Genomic DNA, 22,404 nt, shown 5'->3' with positions numbered 1-22,404 from the left:
CATTCCTACACATCTTGTCTGCTCCCCTTTTCTTTCACACATAGGGTGGTGGGTGTATGGGACGAGCTAGCAGAGGAGGTAGTTGAGGCAGGGACTATTGCATCATGTAAGAAACAGCTAGACGGGTACATGGATAGGACAGGTTTAGAGGGATATGGACCAAGCGCGGGCAGGTGGGACAAGTGTAGATGGGGCATGTTGGCCGGTTTGGGCAAGTTGAACTGAAGGGCCTGTTTCCACGCTCTGATTACCACGCTGCATTGGTGCTGACGGCTCGCTTCAAAGGAGAGCTGAGTTTGTGTGTGTTTAAGGATATCTCAGCCGCCCCTGAACCGTACCTCTGTGGCAGGACCCCTAGGCACACGGCCAACAGTGGAACACGATGCCTCTGATCAATACCCATTGTCCTGGAAAGGCATATCTGAACGTTGCAAACGTCCGCAAGGTGAATTTGTATATAGGAGCAAAGTGGTCCTTCTGCAGTTGTACAGGGCCCTAGTGAGACCGCACCTGGAGTACTGTGTGCAGTTTTGGTCTCCAAATTTGAGGAAGGATATTCTTGCTATTGAGGGCGTGCGTGCAGCTTAGGTTTACTAGGTTAATTCCCGGAATGGCGGGACTGTCATATGTTGAAAGACTGGAGCGACTAGGCTTGTATACACTGGAATTTAGAAGGATGAGAGGGGATCTTATCGAAACGTATAAGATTATTAAGGGGTTGGACACGTTAGAGGCAGGAAACATGTTCCCAATGTTGGGGGATTCCAGAACAAAGGGCCACAGTTTAAGAATAAGGGGTAGGCCATTTAGAACTGAGATGAAGAAAAACTGTTTCAGTCAAAGAGTTGTGAATCTGTGGAATTCTCTGCCTCAGAAGGCAGTGGAGGCCAATTCTCTGAATGCATTCAAGAGAGAGCTAGACAGAGCTCTTAAGGATAGCAGAGTCAGGGGGTATGGGGAGAAGGCAGGAACGTGGTACTGATTGAGAATGATCAGCCATGATCACATTGAATGGCGGTGCTGGCTCGAAGGGCCGAATGGCCTCCTCCTGCACCTATTGTCTATTGTTTCTCAGCACCATTGCGTGTCTACTGCAGCCGCAGTCTTGCTCCGGGTCAGCCTGGGAGATGGCATTCAGTTCAGTTTAGAGATACGGCGAACAGCGGTTCGGATGCAAATGCAGACCGAAGATAGACACAAAAAATGCTGGAGTAACTCAGCGGGTCAGGCGGCATCTCTGGGAAAAATCACACACAGTAGGGATAATTTACATTTACACCAAGCCAAGTAACTTGCAATCCTCTGCTAGCTCCGTCCCACACACCCACCTCCCTATGTGTGAAAGAAAAGGGGAGCAGACAAGATGTGTAGGAAGGAACTGCAGATGCTGGTTTTTGCACCGAAGATAGACACAAAAAGCTGGAGTAAGTCAGCGGCCCTGGAGAAAACGCTGGAGTAACTCAGCAGCCTCTGTGGAGAGAAGGAATGAAGAAGGGTTTGAAATATGATCGCGACACACAACATAGAAACATAGAAAATAGGTGCAGGAGGAGGCCATTCGACCCTTCGAGCCATCACCGCCATTCATTGTGATCATGGCTGATCGTCCACAATCAATAACCCGTGCCTGCCTTCTCCCCATATCCCTTGATCCCACTAGCCCCTAGAGCTCTATCTAACACTCTCTTAAACCCACCCAGTGGTCTGGCCTCTGTGGCAGAGAATCCCACAAATTCACAACTCTCTGGATGAAAAAGTTCCTTCTCACCTCAGTTTTAAATGGCCTCCCCTTTATTCTAAGACTGCGTGGCCCCCTAGTTCTGGATTCCCCCCAACATTGGGAACATTTTTCCTGCATCTAGCTTGTCCATTCCTTTTATAATTTTATATGTCTCTATAAGATCCCTATTCAACGACACCTATTCCTGAGGAAAGACATTCTTGCCATAGAGGGAGTACAGAGAAGGTTCACCAGGTTGATTCCTGGGATGGCAGGACTTTCATATGAAGAAAGACTGGATAGACTCGGCTTGTACTCGCTGGAATTTAGAAGATTGAGGGGGGAATCTTATAGAAACTTAGAAAATTCTTAAGGGGTTGGACAGGCTAGATGCAGGAAGATTGTTCCCGATGTTGGGGAAGTCCAGAACAAGGGGTCACAGTTTAAGGATAAGGGGGAAGTCTTTTAGGACCGAGATGAGAACGTTTTTTTTCACACAGGGAGTGGTGAATCTGTGGAATCCTCTGCCACAGAAGGTAGTTGAGGCCAGTTCATTGGCTATATTTAAGAGGGAGTTGGATGTGGCCCTTGTGGATAAAGGGATCAGGGGGTATGGAGAGAAGGCAGGTACGGGATACTGAGTTGGATGATCAGCCATGATCACATTGAATGGCGGTGCAGGCTCGAAGGGCCGAATGGCCTACTCCTGCACCTATTTTCTATGTGTCTAATAACATGGACTGGCATAATATACCAAAAACTGTGATGAAAACTGTTCAAAGAATTTTAAAAGGCTTACTTCATTAAATATTTTAAAAGCCTACTCCTGCACCTATTTTCTACGTTTCCTTGCAACCTGGCCCGCTGAGTTAATTGTCTGCACGTCTTTGGAGTGTGGGAGGAAAAGCGAAGATCTCGGAGAAAACCCAGGCACCCAGGGTACAAACTCCGTACAGACAGCAGGGGGGGTCTCAGTAAGGCAACTCGACCGCTGCGCCACTGTACAATATCTCAAGAGAGCGGGCTTTGCTGGAGCGCCGCTCTGTTGCATCCCGTCCCACTTTGTATCATTGTAACTGACTCAGTGGTTTGTGCACGCCGGATTGGTGAAAAAACACGGGTTGCTGGCTGGCGGGCGGGCGGGCGACTGGCATTAGTTGAGTGAGGAGAGACGGGCATCTCCACAGAAGGTCATCGTTGCGGGAGGACAGCGTGTGGTTCCCAAATAAGGTGAACGCTGCGAATATTCCCTCGACAGCGGGGAGAGAGAGACGCGGGTTAACGTTGAATTGATGAAACGTTTCAGGTCGGTAACCCTTTCTCCCTCCCATCCGAATTCGGGAGCCTACCTCTTTTTTAAATGGGGAAGACGAATTGAGAATAGACACAAAAAATGCTGGAGTAACTCAGCGGGACAGGTAGCATCTCTGGAGAGAAGGAATGGGTGACGATTCGGGTCGAGGCTACTTCTTCTTCAAATTGTCAGGGGAGGAGAGGGAAACGAGAGAAATAGACGGTAAAGGTAGACACAAAATGCTGGAGTAACTCAGGGGGTCAGGCAGCATCTCAGGAGAGTTTCGGGTCGAGACCCTTCTTCAGACGGTGTAGCAGAGAGATAAAGAGAAGGTATTTATTCACAAAATGCTGGAGTAACTCAGCAGGTCAGGCAGCATCTCAGGAGAGAAGGAATGGGTGACGTTTCGGGTCGAGACCCTTCTTCAGACGGTGTAGTAGAGAGATAAAGAGAAGGTATTTATTCACAAAATGCTGGAGTAACTCAGCAGGTCAGGCAGCATCTCAGGAGAGAAGGAATCTCTCCTGAGATGCTGCCTGACCTGCTGAGTTACTCCAGTATTTTGTGAATAAATACCTCCGATTTGTACCAGCATCTGCAGTTATTTTCTTACACTAGAGAGATAAAGAGGTGACAAATGAATTAAATATATGCAAACAAAAAGTAGCTTGTAAAGAAAACAGGCCATTGTTACTTTTTTTTGTTGCATATCTTTCATTCAGTTGTCACCTATTTTGTAAACGTCACCCATTCCTTCTCTCCTGAGATGCTGCCTGACCCGCTGGGTTTACTCCTGCATTTTTGTGTCCAACTTCGGTTTAAAGTTGGACACTGAATGCATTCAAGAGAGAGCTAGATAGAGCTCTTAAGGATAGCGGAGTCAGGGGGTATGGGGAGAAGGGAGGAACGGGGTACTGATTGAGAATGATCGGCCATGATCACATTGAATGGCGGTGCTGGCTCGAAGGGCCGAATGGCCTCCTCCTGCACCTATTGTCTATTGTCTATTTCCTACACAAGACGAATTGAGAATCGGGTTTGACCTGATATCAGGAGAGGGAAGTTAAATGCGGAAGAAAATAAATTTAACTTAACATCGATCATAAGATGTTGTTATTAAAAGCAAATAGCGGTGCAAGAACAAAAATAAATAAAAATGAAGGTAATTAGATAAAATCAATTAGCTTGAATAAGGATCTCGGTCGGAAACGTCGTCTGTCCACCCGTTGAGTTCCTCCAGCACTTTGTGTTTCACTCACCATTCCAGCCTCTGCGGTTACACTTGCGTGTCCAAACAAAATCGACTTGGCTGGGGGTTTCTTTGACAAATAACAAGCGGTAAAGGGGGTACCCAGTGCATGGACCATCATTGGATTTCCAGAGGTGGCACACAACGGTCATTGTAGAAGATAACAGATCGAGAGGTGGAACACACTGGCAAGGAGAGAAGACTGCTCAGTTTAGTTTAGAGATACAGCACGGAAACAGACCCCTTCGTGACTATAACTGCACGGCTACATTGACGAGTGGAGAAGTGGAGACTGCAACCAGCATTTTGTGAAAAGAGACGCTGCCTGACCTGCTGAGTTACTCCAGCATTTTGTGATACCTTCGATTTGTACCAGCATCTGCTAAGTTATTTTCCTACACTGACTGCAATCAGTGAACGATTCAATTGTTCAATCTTCTGAACCCAGAGGGGATTTGTTTATAGATCCTTTCAAGTCTCATCCTCAAAATAATGTTTTGACGAATGTTCCAACAGAAGTTGGAACATTAGTATTGATTTGAGCTTGTGGTTGAGCATTGTGTGCAGTTACGCATAGAAGGCGACAGGCCAATTGCGGGTAATGAGATTAGTATGGATTGGTACTTTAAGCTCGTCACGGGCAGCCCGAGAGACCTGTTTCTGCATACATTGACTCTATAACTGTATTAATAAACATCTTTTGTCATGGATGGAAACCTCACCCACGTCTCCTCTGTGTCCCACAGTTAATAAGTTAATAGGTTCATAAGTTATAGAAGAATTAGGCCATTCGGCCCATCAAGTCTACACCTCCATTCAATCATGGCTGATCTCTTTCAACTCAAACCCATTCTCCTGCCTTCTCTCCATAACCCCTGTGGTAATCAAGAATCTGTCTATCTATGCCTTAACAATATCCACTGGCGTGGCCTCCACAGCTCTCTGTGGCAAAGAATTCCACAGATTCACCACCTTCTGACTAAAGAAATTCATCCTCACCTCCTTTCTAAAGGTGCGTGCTTTTATTCTGAGGCTATGACCTCTGGTCCTAGACTCTCCCACTAGTGGAAACATCCTCTCCACATCCGCCGTTCACTATTTGAACTTGAACTTGTAGTTCTGCCCTCGCTCCCCCTGACCCCAGACGGAACAAGGATAGAGTTCCCCAGGTCCTCACCTTTCACTCTCCCAACCTCCGCATCCAACACTTCATCCTCCAACATTTACGACACCTTCAATGTGATCCCACCAGCAGTCACATCTTCCCTTCTCCACCCCCTTAAGACTCTGACTATCTACCCAATCTATACCTCTCATCATTTTATATTAGGTCGTTCCTCGGCCTCCAACACCCATTTTGCCTACATATATACAGTATATATAAAATACAGAGACCTCCTTGCTGATATTTGTGCAAAACCATGGTTGGTAGGTCTCCTGTCAGTGGTGCAGCAGTAGAGTTGCTGCCTTTCAGCGCCATAGACCCAGGTTCGAGCCAGACTACGGGTGCTGTCTGTATGGAGTTTGTACGTTCTCCCCACGACCGTGTGGGTTTTCTCCGGGTGCTCCGGTTAACACCCACACTCCAAAGACGTACAGGTCTAAAGGTTAATTGGCTCCGTAAAATTGTAAATTGTCCCTAGTGTTGGAGAGTGCTGGTGTACAGGGTGATCGCTGGTCAGCACAGACTCGGTGGGTTGAAGGGCCTGTTTCCACACGATATCTCTGAAGTCCAGAGTAAAGCCTAAATAAAACGTCTGCTGGACATGACTCTGCCACCAGCCTTGGTGTTCTACGACCAAGCCAATTTTTGATTCCCTCAGCCAAAGTATGCATGGACCCAACGTGCCTTATTCTTCAGGACCAGAGAACCTTGTTGAATGTTTTACTAAACCGCACGTCGAGGGGAAATGGAGGGGTGATGAATGGCAGATTAATGTAAGAAGGAGGACAAAGGAGCGGGGGGGGGGGGGGGGGAGGAGGGAATGGGACTGTACTAGGGTGGGGGTCAACGACATGACAAGAACGAGGGATGGCATGAGATTACTTGATATTAGAGAATTACCCCATTTTTTTCCTCTTTGTTTCCCCTCCCCCTTGGCCCCTTTACCCACATCCCACCCTTCAGCTTTGCATTTTACTCGTTCTCTCCAGATCTGACACACTTTGTTTCCTTTTCATCTCTAGCCTTTCTCACTTACTCCACCCATTTGCCAATGGAACACCCCCTCAGAATTTTACATACTCTTATCAGGTCTCCAACTGTTTTCAGAGAAAACAACACAAGTTATTCCAACCTCTCTTATTAGCTAATTCAAGATTCAAGATTCAAGAGATTCAAGATATCTTTGTCATCCAAAAAACAAGTTTTTTGGACGAAATTCAGTCACCCACAGTCCAACAATAAAGCATTAAAATAGGCAAATTACACAATAAAAGCATTAAAATAGGCAAATGACACAACCCCAAATTACACAACCCCAAAAAGGAACATCCATCACAGTGAGTCTCCTCCAGTCCTCTCCTCACTGTGATGGAAGGCCACAATGTCTTTTCCCTTCCCCTGCCATCTTCTCCCGCGGTCAGGTTGTAGTGGTTGCAGGCCGCGCCGGACGGTGGAAGGTCCGCAGCGGGCCGACCCAAGCCCCGCGTCCGGGGCGGGCGAACACGCTGCCGCTGCACGTCGGGGCGGTCGTGGCTCCCGACATTCAAGCCCCCACCCAGCAGAGAATCTAATACCCTCTAATCTAGGTCTATACTCATTTACCAAAGCTGAACTGTCAGAAAGGATGGTTCATGCCGACATGTAATAAGGTTGTACAGTGTGGATACAAGGCCCTTCGGCCCAACTTGCCCACGCCGACCAACATGCCCCATCGACACCACTCACACCTGCTTGCATTTGGCCCAGATCCCTTAAACGTAACCCATCCATGACCCACCCGTCCAAATGTTTCTTAAACGTTGTGACATTTACATATTCTGTTGTGCTGCAGCAAGTAAGAATTTATTTGTTCTATCATCTGGGACAAATGACAATAAAACACTCTTGACTCTTGATAGTTGAGAGGAGAGATGCAGAAAAAGGAACTGCAGATGATGGTTTCCAAAAAAAAGACACAAAGTGCTGGAGTAACTCTAGAGAGCATGGATAGGTGACATTTAGGGTCGGGAAGCGAGTACTAGTATGAAGAAGGGTCCCAACCAGAAATGTCACCTATCCATGTTATGCAGAGATGCTGCCTGACCCGCTGAATTACTCCAGCACTGTGTGCCTTGAGAGGAAACACATCTATATATTCTTTTTCCAAAATATAACTATTGGTTTAATGTGAATGTTTTTCTGCAATGCAAGTTAGTAAAACATTAGAGGTTTGATTGGGATCTTGTTCAATATGAGTTTAGTTACACTGAACGATTGCAAGACATCACACCATGTATCTCCAACTCGGAGCATCGAACGCTTAAGGTGCCCTGAGATTTGATCCTTTAAGAAGGCATTGCTTGTGAAACTGTCAGACCGATGATTACTAAAGGGACATCCATTTGGAAGAGAGCATGATGTGGGCTTCTCCTCAAGTTACTGGGTAATTGATGAGTGTCTGTGTGATCTTCTCAGCAAAAATGAAAGCACTGCTGTGCAAGGAGTGGGTTGAATCACAAGGGAGATGTTGTGTAGAGGAACAGAGGACACTTGGTTTGCTGTGATGGGGACACAGGAACTGCAGATGATAATACTGTAAGGTTCAGGAACCAAGGCTGCCGGAAAATACAGTGGTGGACCTGTATTGCATTCAAGGTTATGCTTGGTGCTTGGTCCCATATATCTTTTTTATTCTATGTTGGGTCAATAGACAATAAACAATAGGTGCAGGAGTAGGCCGTTCGGCCCTTCGAGCCAGCACCGCCATTCAATATGATCATGGCTGATCATTCTCAATCAGTACCCCGTTCCTGCCTTCTCCCCATACCCCCTGACTCCGCTATCCTTAAGAGCTCTATCTAGCTCTCTCTTGAATGCATACAGAGAATTGGCCTCCACTGCCTTCTGAGGCAGAGAATTCCACAGATTCACAACTCTCTGACTGAAAAAGTTTTTCCTCATCTCCGTTCTAAATGGCCTACCCCTTATTCTTAAACTGTGGCCCCTTGTTCTGGACTCCCCCAACATTAGGAACATGTTTCCTGCCTCTAACGTGTCCAACCCCTTAATAATCTTATACGTTTCGATAAGATCCCCTCTCATCCTTCTAAATTCCAGTGTATACAAGCCTAGTCGCTCCAGTCTTTCCACATATGACAGTCCCGCCATTCTGGGAATTAACCTAGTAAACCTATGCTGCATGCCCTCAATAGCAAGAATATCCTTCCTCAAATTTGGAGACCAGAACTGCACACAGTACTCCAGGTGTGGTCTCACTAGGGCCCTGTACAACTGCAGAAGGACCTCTTTGCTCCTATACTCAACTCCTCTTGTTATGACATTCCATTGGCTTTCTTCACTGCCTGCTGTACCTGCATGCTTCCTTTCAGTGACTGATGCACGAGGACACCCAGATCTCGTTGTACGTCCCCTTTTCCTAACTTGACACCATTCAGGTAATACTCTTCTTACCACCAAAGTGGATAACCTCACACTAATCCACATTAAACTGCATCTGCCATGCATCCGCCCACTCACACAACCTGTCCAAGTCACCCTGCAACCTCATAGCAACTTCCTCATAGTTCACACTACCACCCAGCTTTTTATCATCTGCAAATTTGCTAATGGTACTTTTAATCCCTTCATTCAAGTCTTTAATTTATATTAATTGGGGCACAAATGGTCTCCAGGTTTAATGCAGTGAGGGGTGGGTTGGGGCCATCCACTTGGAGATTAAACTGTAACTGAGCTGAGGGCCACCACAATCAGAACTGCCATTTTGGGGGTTACTGTAATAAATGCTTCATTTTTCTTTTAGTTTGAGTTTAATTTAGTTTAGGGGTACAGCGCCCTTTGGCCCACCGAGTCCTCGCCGACCAATGATCCCCGCACACTAACACTATCCTACACACACTAGGGACAATTTACAATTATACCAAGCCAAATATCCTACAAACTGACACATCTTTGCACAACCAGCACTGCTCCCAGCGGACGAGTCAACAATAACAGCTAAGAACACACAGAAAACTGATGACAATTTATGTATCTTTTATTTATAATGAATGATCTCTTGCTCTCCACTTTGCTGCTGTAACACTGTAAATTTCCCCGGTGTGGGACGAATAAAGGAATATATTATTATTATTATTATTATCTTTGGAGTGTGGGAGGAAACTGGAGCACCCGGAGAAAACCCACGCAGGTCACGGGGAGAAGGTACAAACTCCGTACAGACAGCACCTTTAGTCAGGATTGAATCCAGGTTTCTGGCGCTGTGAGGCAGCAACTCTACCGCTATCATTTTAAAAATCATTTTCTATAATTTAAAATATCTTAAGGTCTCAGCTACGCGATTTTTAAGGCGACTGCCGGCGACTGTCAAAGTCGTAGCAGATCGCCGAAATTTTATTTTACCCTACGACAATGACCACGCCAATGCCAAGTCAGGTCGATACAAGTTTTTTTTTTTGTGAAACTAGCACCTGGCTAAGAGATTACACCGTCTTCGGAAACATCGCGAAATTCCCACGCTTACCTGACCGTCAAACTGTCGCCTCCAATCTACCTGTCAAATGTTCTGACGGTAAATAAATTGGTTAAACAAAACTATCTTCTGGTATCTTCAAATGCCTTTTCTTAATTTAATATTACGTGCTTCTAAATGCATCTGCGACAACCTAGCAAATCTGGGGACAGCATGCGACAGCGCCCGCAATAAGCTACGATACCTGGCGACAAGCCAGCTGTGGCCGAGAAATTTATAGCAGGAAATTTTTTCTGCGATGTGCTGAGATCCGCTACGATTCATTGAAGACTCCTCACGATCATGCCCGCGACACCCCGGCGAACTCTCGGCGACAGCCTAGTCACCGGCAGTCGCCTTAAAATCAACAGGCCCTTTACCGCCTCTGGTTTGTCATTTAAGCAGCCTAAGTATTAATCCATGATTTTGCTAACCATAGTCCTGTGAATATCGCCCATTGTCACAATATCATCAGCTCTGTATTTCATCAGTTGAGATGCAATATGACACTTGTGTTTTTTGAGTTCAACTGTGGAGAATTAATTTTTCCCCGCAATTTCTTTTGTTACGAAGCCAGTTGGAAAGGAACCCATCATCGTTGAGTATTGGAAATTATCCAAGTGTTCTTGTTTGATGTGACACGGTGGGTCACTGAATGACTAAATTGATTCCACCTGCACTCTGAATGGATTTGCAGACAGGTTTCTATATTAAAGTCCAATTATTTAATGAATGCACATTGCAATTTTATTTGGAATATACTTTTGGTTTGATTGGAGGATGGTTTGGGAACAGCTCCATCCAAGAACGCAAGAAATTGCAGAGAATTGCAAACACAGCCCAGACCATCACACAAACCAACCTCCCTTTCATTGACACCATTTATACCTCACGCTGCCTCGGCAAATCAAGGACCCTGGCCACTTCCTCTTCCCCCCTTTCCCATCGGGCAAAAGGTATAGAAGTGTGAAAACGCACATCACCAGATTCAGGGATAATTTCTTTCCAGCTGTTATCAGGCAACTGAATCATCCTACCACAACCAGAGAGCTGTCCTGAGCTACTGTCCTCATTGGGAAACCTCAGCCTTTACTAGGCATTATCTTGCACTGAACCTTATTCGCCTCATTCTCCTTATCTTGTATCTGTCCACTGTGGGCAGCAGCAGGATTGTAATCATGTATTGTCTTTCTGGTTAGCACGCAACAAAAGCCTTTCACTGTACCTCGGTACATGTGACAATAAACTAAACTGAATAAACTGAACTCAAACTCAGGCTGTTATGGTTTGTTACAGGTGTGAAATGTCTACGGATAATCCCACTACCAACAAGACAACTGTCTCTAACAGTGATTATGTCTGGGGCTATGAGTATTATGACTACGAACCAGTTTCCTTTGAAGGTCTGAAGGCACACAGATGTAAGTTTTTAATGTGAACAGTAATGATCTTCCAATGTTCAACAGTTCAACAGTTCAACAGAGCTTTATTTGTCATTCGGCACCAAGGGTTACAAGTGGCAAACTAATCATTTTTTAATCAGGCCAACAATGTGTCGAGCTTATTGGACTGTGGGCTAAGGAGTAATGTTTCCTACATTATAACAGTATAACAGTATAACAGAACTTTATTGTCATTCGGTATAAATACCGAACGAAATTTCAGCAGTCACAAGACACAGCAAAAAAAAGAAAAGAACACAGGACACACGAGGACACAGGACACGGAGGGGAAGAGACTCGACAAGCTGGTCAGGAAGGCCAGCTCTGTCCTGGGTTGCCCCCTCGACTCAGTACAGGCGGTGGGAGAGAGGAGGATGATGGCAAAGATAACATCGCTGCTGGACAACGACTCCCACCCCATGCAGGACATTGTCACTGCACTGAGTAGCTCCTTCAGTGACAGACTCCTTCACCCCAAGTGTGTGAAGGAGAGATATCGGAGGTCCTTCCTTCCCGCTGCTGTGAGACTGTACAACCAGCAATGCTCCCAGCAGACCAGTCAACAGACCAGTTATCAGTAACAGTTTAAAAAAAACACAGTAAATTATGACAATTATCCTTATCTTTATTTTTATTTATAATGAATGTCTCTTGCTATCCATGTTGCTGCTGTAACACTGCAAATTTCCTCAGTGTGGGACAAATAAAGGAATATATATATATATGTCCCGCTGAGTTACTCCTGATGGATTCCAATATATATATATATAATTTTTGGTTTAAATCGAGGGTAGACACAATATGCTGGAGTAACTCAGCGGGACAGGCAGCATCTCTGGAGAGAAGGAATGGGTGAAGTTTTGGGTATAGATCAGCATCTGCAGTTCTTTCCTACACATTAGAATCCATCTGTTCAGATCAGAATCTCTCACCATTTTGAAGACCTGCCATCCTGATGTAGCCCAAAGCAGGCTTGATTTAATGCATGTGCTGCAGAATTTCACAAAATAGGAGGGTGTACAAGGAAGTCAGAAAAACTAACCGGGTGCATGAAACTCTAAAACCTCTGTTCAGCTTTAAGTGGATTAAAAAATATGTAGGAATGGGGTAGGAAATAGGAGAGAGATGCAACAACAATAAAGATACTACAAAAGGCTTGGACAGAGTGGATGTGGGGAGGATGTTTTGAATTTGTGGAATTCTCTGCTACAGAAGACAGTGGAGGACAATTCACTGGATGAATTTAAAAGAGAGTTAGATAGAGCTCTATGGGTTAGTGGAATCAAGGGGATATGAGGAGAAGGCAGGCACGGGTTACTGATTGTAGATGATCAGCCGTGATCACAATGAATGGCGGTGCTGGCTCGAAGGGCCAAATGGCCTCCTCTCGCACCTATTTTCTAGGTTTCTATGTTTCTAAAGCCTTGTCCTCTAATACTTCTATCAGGTCTCCCTGCAACCTCCGGCAGTGTTGCCCCATTTTTTTAGGTTATCGTCACGTGTACCGAGGTACAGTGAAAAGCTTTTGTTGCGTGCTAACCAGTCAGCGGAAAGACAATACACGATTACAGTCAAGCCGTCCACAGTGTACGGAAGTAGGTTAAAGACAATAATGTTTAGATTTTTTAGATTTAGATTTAGAGATACAGCGCGGAAACAGGCCCTTCGGCCCACCGGGTCCGCGCCGCCCAGCGATCCCCGCACACTAACACTATCCTACATCCTAGGGACAATTTTTTTAACATTTGCCCAGCCAATTAACCTACATACCTGTACGTCTTTGGAGTGTGGGAGGAAACCGAAGATCTCGGAGAAAACCCACGCAGGTCACGGGGAGAACGTACAAACTCCGTACAGACGGCGCCCGTAGTCAGGATCGAACCCGAGTCTCCGGCGCTGCATTCGCTGTAAGGCAGCAACTCTACCGCTGCGCCACCATGCCGTGGATTAGTATAAGAACATAAAGTAAGAAACGCTGCCATTGGAGTAGAGGTTTAAAGAGTGGAGCGATTGTAATGAATGATTGCATATCTGCTTCAGGGACCAGCAGGCAGAGAGTCGCCTGGCTTGGGCGTCATCTTGCCTGGATTTTGATTTTATTCACATACGACATTTGGCTTCTGCCATTAATATCATTGCCTGACAAAGTCTGCTCCTCGTCATCACCTCTATGTGGTCCTGGGATAAGCTCCAACCACTGAATCCTTGAAAGATGTATTCCAAGCTCCTGGACTGCAAAGCAAACATTAGCCATTCAGGCCAAGCATTACTGACCTAGCCATGGAGTCATGCTTGGAGCCATTCAGCCCAACTCACCCATGCTGTCCATCTACACTAGTCCTAGATAGAGCTCTTAAGGATAGCGGAGTCAGGGGGTATGGGGAGAAGGCAGGAACGGGGTACTGATTGAAAATGATCAGCCATGATCACATTGAATAGCGGTGCTGGCTCGAAGGGCTGAATGGCCTCCTCTTGCACCTATTGTCTAATGTCTTTTGTCCCTCTTGCCCACATTTGACCCATATCTGCACATCCCTAAATGTTAGACCCAGATAGAAGTGCACAGCATCTCTCTATGCTACAGTGTGGCCCAACTGGTAGAGCTGCTGCCTCACAGCGCCAGAGACCTGGGTTCGATCCTGACCTCGGTTGCTGTCTGCGTGTAGTTTGCAGGTTCTCTCTGTGACTGCGTGGGTTTCCTCCAGGTGCTCCGGTTTCCTCCCACATCCTAAAATCATGCAGGTTTGTGAGCTAATTGGCCTCTGTAAATTGCTGCTCATGAGTGGATGTGAAAAAGGGGGATAGACAATAGACAATAGGTGCAGGAGGATGCCATTCGGCCCTTCGAGCCAGCACCGCCATTCAATGTGATCATGGCTGATCATTCTCAATCAGTACCCCGTCCCTGCCTTCTCCCCATATCCCCTGACTCCGCTATCCTTAAGAGCTCTATCCAGCTCTCTCTTGAATGCATTCAGAGAATTGGCCTCCACTGCCTTCTGAGGCAGAGAATTCCACAGATTCACAACTCTCTGACTGAAAAAGTTTTTCCTCATCTCAGTTCTAAATGGCCTACCCCTTATTCTTAAACTGTGGCCCCTTGTTCTGGACTCCCCCAACATTGGGAACATGTTTCCTGCCTCTAACGTGTCCAACCCCTTAATAATCTTATACGTTTCGATAAGATCTCCTCTCATCCTTCTAAATTCCAGTGTATACAAGCCTAGTCGCTCTAGTCTTTCAACATATAACAGTCCCGCCATTCCGGGAATTAACCTAGTAAACCTACACTGCACGCCCTCAATAGCAAGAATATCCTTCCTCAAATTTGGCTAGTTTACCCTCGTACCTCATCTTTTCTCCCCGTATTGCCTTCTTAGTCATCTTCTGGGATAACATAGAACGAGTGCTTTCTGGCGATCCATGATTGGCGTGGACTCTGTGGGCCGGAGGGCCTTTTACCATACTATCTTTCAATCAAAAAAGAATTTACCAGATTGCTATTTCATGGGAAACATTGCAACTGTGCTAATATTGAAGCTCCAGGAATGAAAAACAAAATGCTCTTTTGCAGACTCCATCGTGATTGGGTTTTGGGTCGGCCTGGCCGTGTTCGTCCTCTTCATGTTTTTCGTGTTGACGCTCTTGACCAAGACGGGAGCACCACACCAAGAGTGAGTGGAGGCATTGCTCTTCTTGAAACTCCCATGGAGGCCGTTAAAGTCATAACACCTGCACTGATGATAGATAGATGATAGATGATAGATGATAGATGATAGATGATAGATGATAGATGGATGGATGGATGGATGGATGGATGGATGGATGGATGGATGGATGGATGGATGGATGGATGGATGGATGGATGGATGGATGGATGGATGGATGGATGGATAAAGCTGGCGTAATTCAGCGGGGCAGGCAGCATCTCTGGAGAGAAGGGACGGGTGACTTTTTGGGTTGAGACCCTTCTTCAGACTGAAAGTCACAGGGAAAGGGAAACGAGACATATAAATGATGATGTAGAATGATTGAAAGATATGCAAAAAAATAACGATGATAAAGGAAACAGCCCACAGGCTGAAGGATCGCCCAGTCTATGTTTGGTCTCGCTGAACCTCTGCCTCACCTGAAAGGACTGTTGGACAGAGTCGAGGGAGGAGGTATTGGGTAAGGTGTTGCATCTTCTGCGAGACCAAACATAGACTGGGCGATCCTTCAGCCCTTGGCCTGTTTCCTTTATCATGATTACTTTATCCATATCTTTCATTCATTGTTCTTTATCTCTCTACATCATCGTCTATATCTCTCGTTTCCCTTTCCCATGACTTTCAATCTGAGACTTTCAATCTCAACTCGAAATGTCACCCATTCCTTCTCTTCAGAGATGCTGCCTGCCCTGCTGAGTTACTCCAGCTTTTCATGGCTATCACCTGCAGTTCCTTCCTACTTAGATGGATAGACTGTGATATGATAATTGAAAGACAGATCAGCCATGATTGAATGGTGGAGTAGACTTGATGGGCCGAATGGCTTAATTCTGCTCCTATAACTAATGATCTAATTGGTATGATAGAAACACAGAAAGTTATCTCAAATCTCTGATGTACCACACCATTACCCCATGCAAATAATTTCAACATAAAGCTGGAAATGTTCGGTTTAATTTAAGGGTGGTTGAATAATAAAAATCCTGCCTTATTTTGCTTCACCTCTAACAATGTCTTATATTATCTGAAAGGGCACCTGATCGTGCTGTGTGGTTTAGATATTGATGTTGTGGAAAACAAACAATTGCCGCATCATTTGTTCTTGTTTCTTCAGACAATATTGACAGTGCAGGAAAATAGCTGCAATTATTTTTCTTTCAACTATAGTTGAAGGCTGAGAGAACAAAACAGTGGGATGATCAGATTAGTTTATTGTCATGCACATCAGAGTGCAATGAAATCCATTATTCATATGGATCTCACAGTGAACATTATATAAATATACTACACCAAGTGGACCAGTTGGGCCCAAACCTCTCCTGCATTGGTGCAACACCCTCTCCGCTCCCCTCCCCACCGGTCCCCTCTCTCCCCACCGGTCCCCTCTCTCCCCTCCCCCCCCCCCTCTCCTCCCTCCCTCCCTCCCCCTCCCTCCCTAGGAGATAGATTTAAACTTTAAAATGTGAATAACTTAATATATAACACCCGATTTCAATGAAACTTCTTCCATTAGCACCAAAGGGACGACGGTGAGGAAGGTGGGCCTAAAATTGTTGCGCTATCGTGTACCGCTTTGACTGTAGTTCAGGAACAAACAAACAAACAAATTAGAGTATTGATATATATTGATATATATAAAGTAATGGTGAACAACAACAGTGCAGAATGGTGCAAAATGTACATGATTGGCAAAGGGTTGCATCTGCAGTTTCTTGTGCCTCCAAAATATGTTTAGTTTAGTTTAGCTTCCAGGTACAGCGTGAAATCAGGCCCTTCGGCCCGCCCATGTCTATGCCAATCACACCTGTTCACACTAGTTGTATGTTATGTCTATTCCATGGAGTGCAGGAGGATGAGGGGAGATCTTATAGAGGTGTACAAAATCATGAGAGGAATAGATTGGGTAGATGCACAGTCTCTTGCCCAGAGAAGGTGAATCGAGCACCAGAGGACATAGATTCAAGGTGAAGGGGAAAAGATTTAATAGCAATCCGAGGGGTAACTTTTTCACACAAAGGGTGGTGGGTGTATGGAACAAGCTGCCGGAGGAGGTAGCTGAGGCTGGGACTATCCCAACATTTAAGAACCAGTTAGATAGGAACATGGATTGGACAGATTTGGAGGGATATGGACCAAGCGCAGGCAAGTGGGACTAGTGTAGCTGGGACATTGTTTGCTGGTGTGGGAGAGTTGGGCCGAAGGGCCTGTTGGGCCGAAGGGCACTGTATCACTGTATGTCTCTGTATGTCTCTACGACTCGATCCCACTTTCTCACCCACTCCTTGCACATTAGGAGTATTTTACAGAGGCCAATTATCTGACAAACCCACACATTTATTTGGGGACTGGGAGGAAACCAGAGCATCAGGAGGAAGTTCAAAAGGATCAAAGGTTTCAAAGGTCTTTTGTTGTCACAGGTACCAATTAAGGTACAGTGATATGCGAATTACCATACAGCCATATGAAAAAAAAGCAACAAGACACATAACAACATAAAAGTTACCATAATAGACAATAGACAATAGGTGCAGGAGGTAGGCCATTCGGCCCTTCGAGCCAGCACCACCATTCAATGTGATCATGGCTGATCATTCTCAATCAGTACCCTGTTCCTGCCTTCTCCCCATACCCCCTGACTCCGTTATCCTTAAGAGCTCTATCTAGCTCTCTCTTGAATGCATTCAGAGAACATAAACATCCACCACAGCGGATTTCCCACATTCCTCATTGCGATGGAAGGCAAAAAAGTCACATTTCTTCCTCTTTATTCTCTCGCTGTCGGGGCAGTCATCTGTCGGGGCCATCAAAGCTCCCGCAGCCGGCGGTCAAGGCTCCCGCGTCGGGGTGATCGAAGCTCCTGTGTCGGGCTGGTCAATGCTCCCGCATCAGCGCGATCAAAGCTCCCACGTCGGGGCGGTCGAAACTTCCACGGCTTGGAGCTCCCGAAGTCGGTCTCTGACCAGAGACCGCGAGCTCCGTGATGCTATGTCCGCAAGCACCCACGGTTGGAGCTCTGAGGTCGATCCCTGATAAAGGGATCGCGGGCTCCGCGATGTTAAAGTCCCGTAGGCTTCCGCGGTGGAGCTCTTGAAATCGATCTCCAGCAAAGGCCGCTAACTCCCCGATGTCAGGCCGCAGTGCGGACGGAGATATGATACGGAAAAAAATCGCATCTCCGTCGAGGTAGGAGATTAGAAGAAGTTTCCCACCACCCCACTCCCACCCCCACATAAAACAAGCTAAAGAACACTAAAAATATATATTTAACACATACGATTAAAATACAAAGAAGGAAAGGACATGCAGACTGTTGGCAGGGCATCCATTGCTGGCGCCACCCGGTGGTTGACTCGGTTACAGAGAGAACATGCAAACTCCACATAGACAGCATCCGAGGTCAAGATTGAACCCTGGTGTTGTGAGGCAGCAGCTCTACCAGCTGCGCTTCTGTGCTGTCCAGTGTGAAAAAGACATATGGCAGCCATGCCTTCATTGTTTGAGGCATTGAGAAAAGGAATTGGGATGTCATATTACAGTTGTAAAAATCATTGGTTGGCCCACTCTTGCAGTATAGTTTAGTTTAGTTTAGTTTGGAGATACAGCACGGAAACAGGCCCTTCGGCCCACTGAGTCCGTGCCGACCAGCGATCCCCGCACATTAACACTATCCTACACACACTAGGGACAATTTACAATTCTACCAATCCAATTAACCTACAAACCTGCAGGAAACATGTTCCCAATGTTGGGGGAGTCCAGAACGAGGGGCCACACGTTAAGAATAAAGGGTAGGCCATTTAGGACGGAGATGAGGAAAAACTTTTTCACACAGAGAGCTGTAAATCTGTGGAATTCTCTGCCTCAGAAGGCAGTGGAGGCCAATTCTCTGGATGCTTTCAAGAGAGTTAGTTAGATAGAGCTCTTAATGATAGTGGAGTCAGAGGGTATGGGGAGAAGGCAGGAACGGGGTACTGATTGTGGATGATCAGCCATATCACATTGAATGGCTGAGCTGGCTCGAAGGACCGAATGGCCTACTCCGGCACCTATTGTCTATTATCTATTGTCTATTGTCAAAGCTGTACGTCTTTGGAGTATATACAGTTGTGTGTTTTTTTGATCGCCACACCTTAGGAGCATTGACGTTATGTGAGAGAAAGAGCAGAAACGATTAATAGGAATTTTGGAGGACTTGTGTCATTAGGAGTGTTTAGATAGGCTGAGATTATTCTAATGCCTGAAAGCATCGATTTAGGGTGAGAAAGGGATAGATTTAAAGGAAAGCTGTGAGGCAGGTTTCTCTTAAAGAGGATGGTGTAAGAGGTGGCAGCAGATACAGGTACAACAACAAGATTTAAAAGACATTTGGAAAAGCACATGGATAGGAAAAGTTTAGAAGGATTAGGACGGCACAGAGGCACAGCAGTAGAGCTGCTGCCTCACAGCGCCAGAGATCCAGGTTCAATTCTGACTATGGGTGCTGTCTACGGAGTTTGTTGTGACCGCATGGATTTTCTCCAGGTGCTCCGGTTTCCTCCCATACTCCAAAGACGTGCAGGTTTGTGGGTTAATTGCCCCTTCTGTAAATTGAAAATTGTCCCTTGTGTGTAGATTAGTGCTAGTGTACAGGATGATGGCTGGTCAGCTTGGGCTCTGTGCGCAAGAGGGCCTGTTTCCACATTGTGTCTCTCTCTAAAGGATATGGGCCAAACGCAGGCAAACAGGACTAGCGTAGATAGGCATAATGGTTGGCATGGACCAGGTGGGCCGTTGGGCATGTTTCCTTGCAATATTGATCAGCCATGATCGCATTGAATGGCGGTGCTGGCTCGAAGGGCCGAATGGCCTACTAATGCACCTATTGTTTATTGTCTAATATTGCTCGATGAATCTATAATTTTTCTTGATTGCGTACTTTGTTTCTGAGAAATGTTTTCTAAAACTTGATCTTTTAGCAGAAACCTGGACCTCACCACAAAGCAACAAAGAGCAAACAGCCTTGCCATTAACTATCTCACGTGCAGAACGGATAAAGCCTTTTGCCACCCGGCTGGTGAGGAGACCCGGTCTCTCTTTCATTTCTACGGAAACAAAGTTGGACATTTGGAAAGACAATTGATGGTCAAAGCATCTGATCCAGGAAACAATGACCTTCCCGCTGAAGAACGAGGTGGAAGGAGTGATGGGGTAGATGATGCCGTGGACTATCTGGGCCAGTTTGACATCCCAAACTGTGTGAGCTCAGATCAAAGCTCCTCGCTGACTGAAGATGATCTACTGATGTGCGAGCAGCCACTTATTCTTAACCAGCCAGAGAGGCTGCAGGTTCTACATCAAATATCTGACTAGCTCATAAAATAACACTGCTAAATTACAGAAATATAATGGTTTAAAAATTGTGAATTGTGCAGAATGTTGTAAAAATAATGTTTGTGTTTGGCCAGTACTATTTTGTTACTCTCTTTCACTGCGCATGTCACACCATCTGTTTTAACAGGCTACCCTTCAGTAGTATAAGAAAATAACTGCAGATGCTGGTACAAATCGAAGGTATTTATTCACAAAATGCTGGAGTAACTCAGCAGGTCAGGCAGCATCTCGGGAGAGAAGGAATGGGTGACGTTTCGGGTCGGGTCTGAAGAAGGGTCTCGACCCGAAACGTCACCCATTCCTTCTCTCCCGAGATGCTGCCTGACCTGCTGAGTTACTCCAGCATTTTGTGAATAAATACCCTTCAGTAGTCATTGATTTCTTTTTAGTAATTACTCCTTCAGGACTTTCCCGTTCTCTCTCAACACATTTGGGCGGCACAGTGGCGTAGTGGCGGAGTTGCTGCCTTACAGTGGCAGAGGCCCAGGTTCGATCCTGACTTTAGGTGCTGTTTGTACGGAGTTTGTACGTTCTCCCCTTGACCACATGGGGTTTCTCCGGGTGCTCCGGTTTCCTCCCCACACTCCAAAGACGTACAGGTTTGTAGGTTAATCGGCTTCGGTAAAGATTGTAAATTGTCCCTAGTGTGTGTAGGATAGTGCTAGTACATGGGGATCGCTGGTCGGCGAGGACTCGGCAGGCCGATGGTCCTGTTTCTGCGCTGTATCTCTAAACTAAACTAAACTAAACACTTCAGCTAATATGAACTACCTTTCAATCATTGTTCTCTTGTATATTTTAATAAGTCCTTTCACACAACATGTTCTGCACCTCCATCACGCGATGTCCCTTTGATCCCATTCCATCGGGTGGCGCCACCAGCATTGGCTGCCTCGCCAACAGTCTATCTGTCCTTTCTTCTGCTTTTGTTATTTTAGGTATGCGTTAAAAGTATGTTTTAGTGTTCCTTGGTTTGTTTTATGTGGGGGGTGGGGGGTGGGGAGTTGGGGGAAACTTTTTTTCAATCTCTAACCTCGACGGAAATGCTATTGTTTCCATATCGTATATGGAAAATAGGCGGCCTACCATCGAGGAGTTGGTGGCCTTTCCTGGAGACCAGCCCGGCGCGGACTATAACATCGCGGAGCTTGCGATCCTTTGTCGGGGATCAACTGTGGAGAGCTCCAACCGCGGGACCTGTGGACTTTAACACCGTGAAGCCCGCGGTCTCTGGTAAGAAGGGGCCGACTCGGGAGCTCCATGCCGCGGAGAGTTTTCAACCGTCCCGACGGGGGAGTTTCGATCATCCCGACGCGAGGGCTTCGGACAGTCGGCAGCGGCGACTGCGGACGTTTCAACAGCCCCGACCGCGGGTGAACAAAGAGGAAGTTGATTGAACTTTATTACCTTCCATCACAGTGAGGAATGTGGAATCCGCTGTGGAGGATGTCTATGTTAAATTTTATTTTATGTGGCTGTGTGTCTTGTTGCTTTTCACTTAGTATAGCTGTATGGTAACTCAAGTTTCACTGTACCTGTATGGTACATGTGACAATAAATTGATCTTGAAATCTTGATCTGGACATCTTCAGTATGAACTGTGAATTTTCAGCTCTGCCCACATGCTATTTCTGATCATTTAAGGTTGGTTAATTTGGTTGTTTAACAGTTTCACATGTTTTCAAATTGTTTAACGTAATATTTAATAAATATTTTTATTACATTGAATTGTTTTAATTTTTGTTTCACACAGGTTGTCAATTAATTTAAAAACAGTATTTAATTCCTTTTTAAAATTCTAAATTAAAGTACTTAAGTATTTTGCGATATATTATAATAGAAGTACTAATATTGCAATATAGAAACAGAAAATATGTGCAGGAGTAGGCCATTCGGCCCATCGAGCCAGCATCGCCATTCAATATGATCATGGCCGATCATCTAAAA

General features: G+C 45.7%; 1 protein-coding gene across 2 annotated transcripts; it reads left to right on the top strand.

Annotated features, from left to right (window-relative positions):
- The first annotated feature begins 2,890 nt into the window (after positions 1–2,890).
- On the top strand, positions 2,891–20,632 carry mrap2a (melanocortin 2 receptor accessory protein 2a). 2 transcript variants are annotated; one of them, XM_078400247.1, is made up of 4 exons: positions 2,891–3,026; positions 11,232–11,356; positions 14,952–15,051; positions 20,046–20,632. In XM_078400247.1, the coding sequence occupies exons 1-4, from the start codon at positions 3,013–3,015 to the stop codon at positions 20,434–20,436; spliced, it is 630 nt and encodes a 209-aa protein (XP_078256373.1). In that variant the 5' UTR covers positions 2,891–3,012; the 3' UTR covers positions 20,437–20,632. The 2 variants fall into 2 exon arrangements, with proteins under 2 accessions (XP_078256373.1, XP_078256372.1); XM_078400246.1 differs by having other exon boundaries at positions 20,043–20,632.
- The last annotated feature ends 1,772 nt before the right edge of the window (positions 20,633–22,404 follow it).

The sequence above is a fragment of the Rhinoraja longicauda genome, chromosome 5 (assembly GCF_053455715.1).
Source record: "Rhinoraja longicauda isolate Sanriku21f chromosome 5, sRhiLon1.1, whole genome shotgun sequence".
NCBI classification, from domain to species: Eukaryota; Metazoa; Chordata; class Chondrichthyes; order Rajiformes; family Arhynchobatidae; genus Rhinoraja; species Rhinoraja longicauda.
The sequence above is the reverse complement of the archived record's forward strand: the minus strand, read 5'-3'. Positions and strand labels throughout refer to the sequence as shown.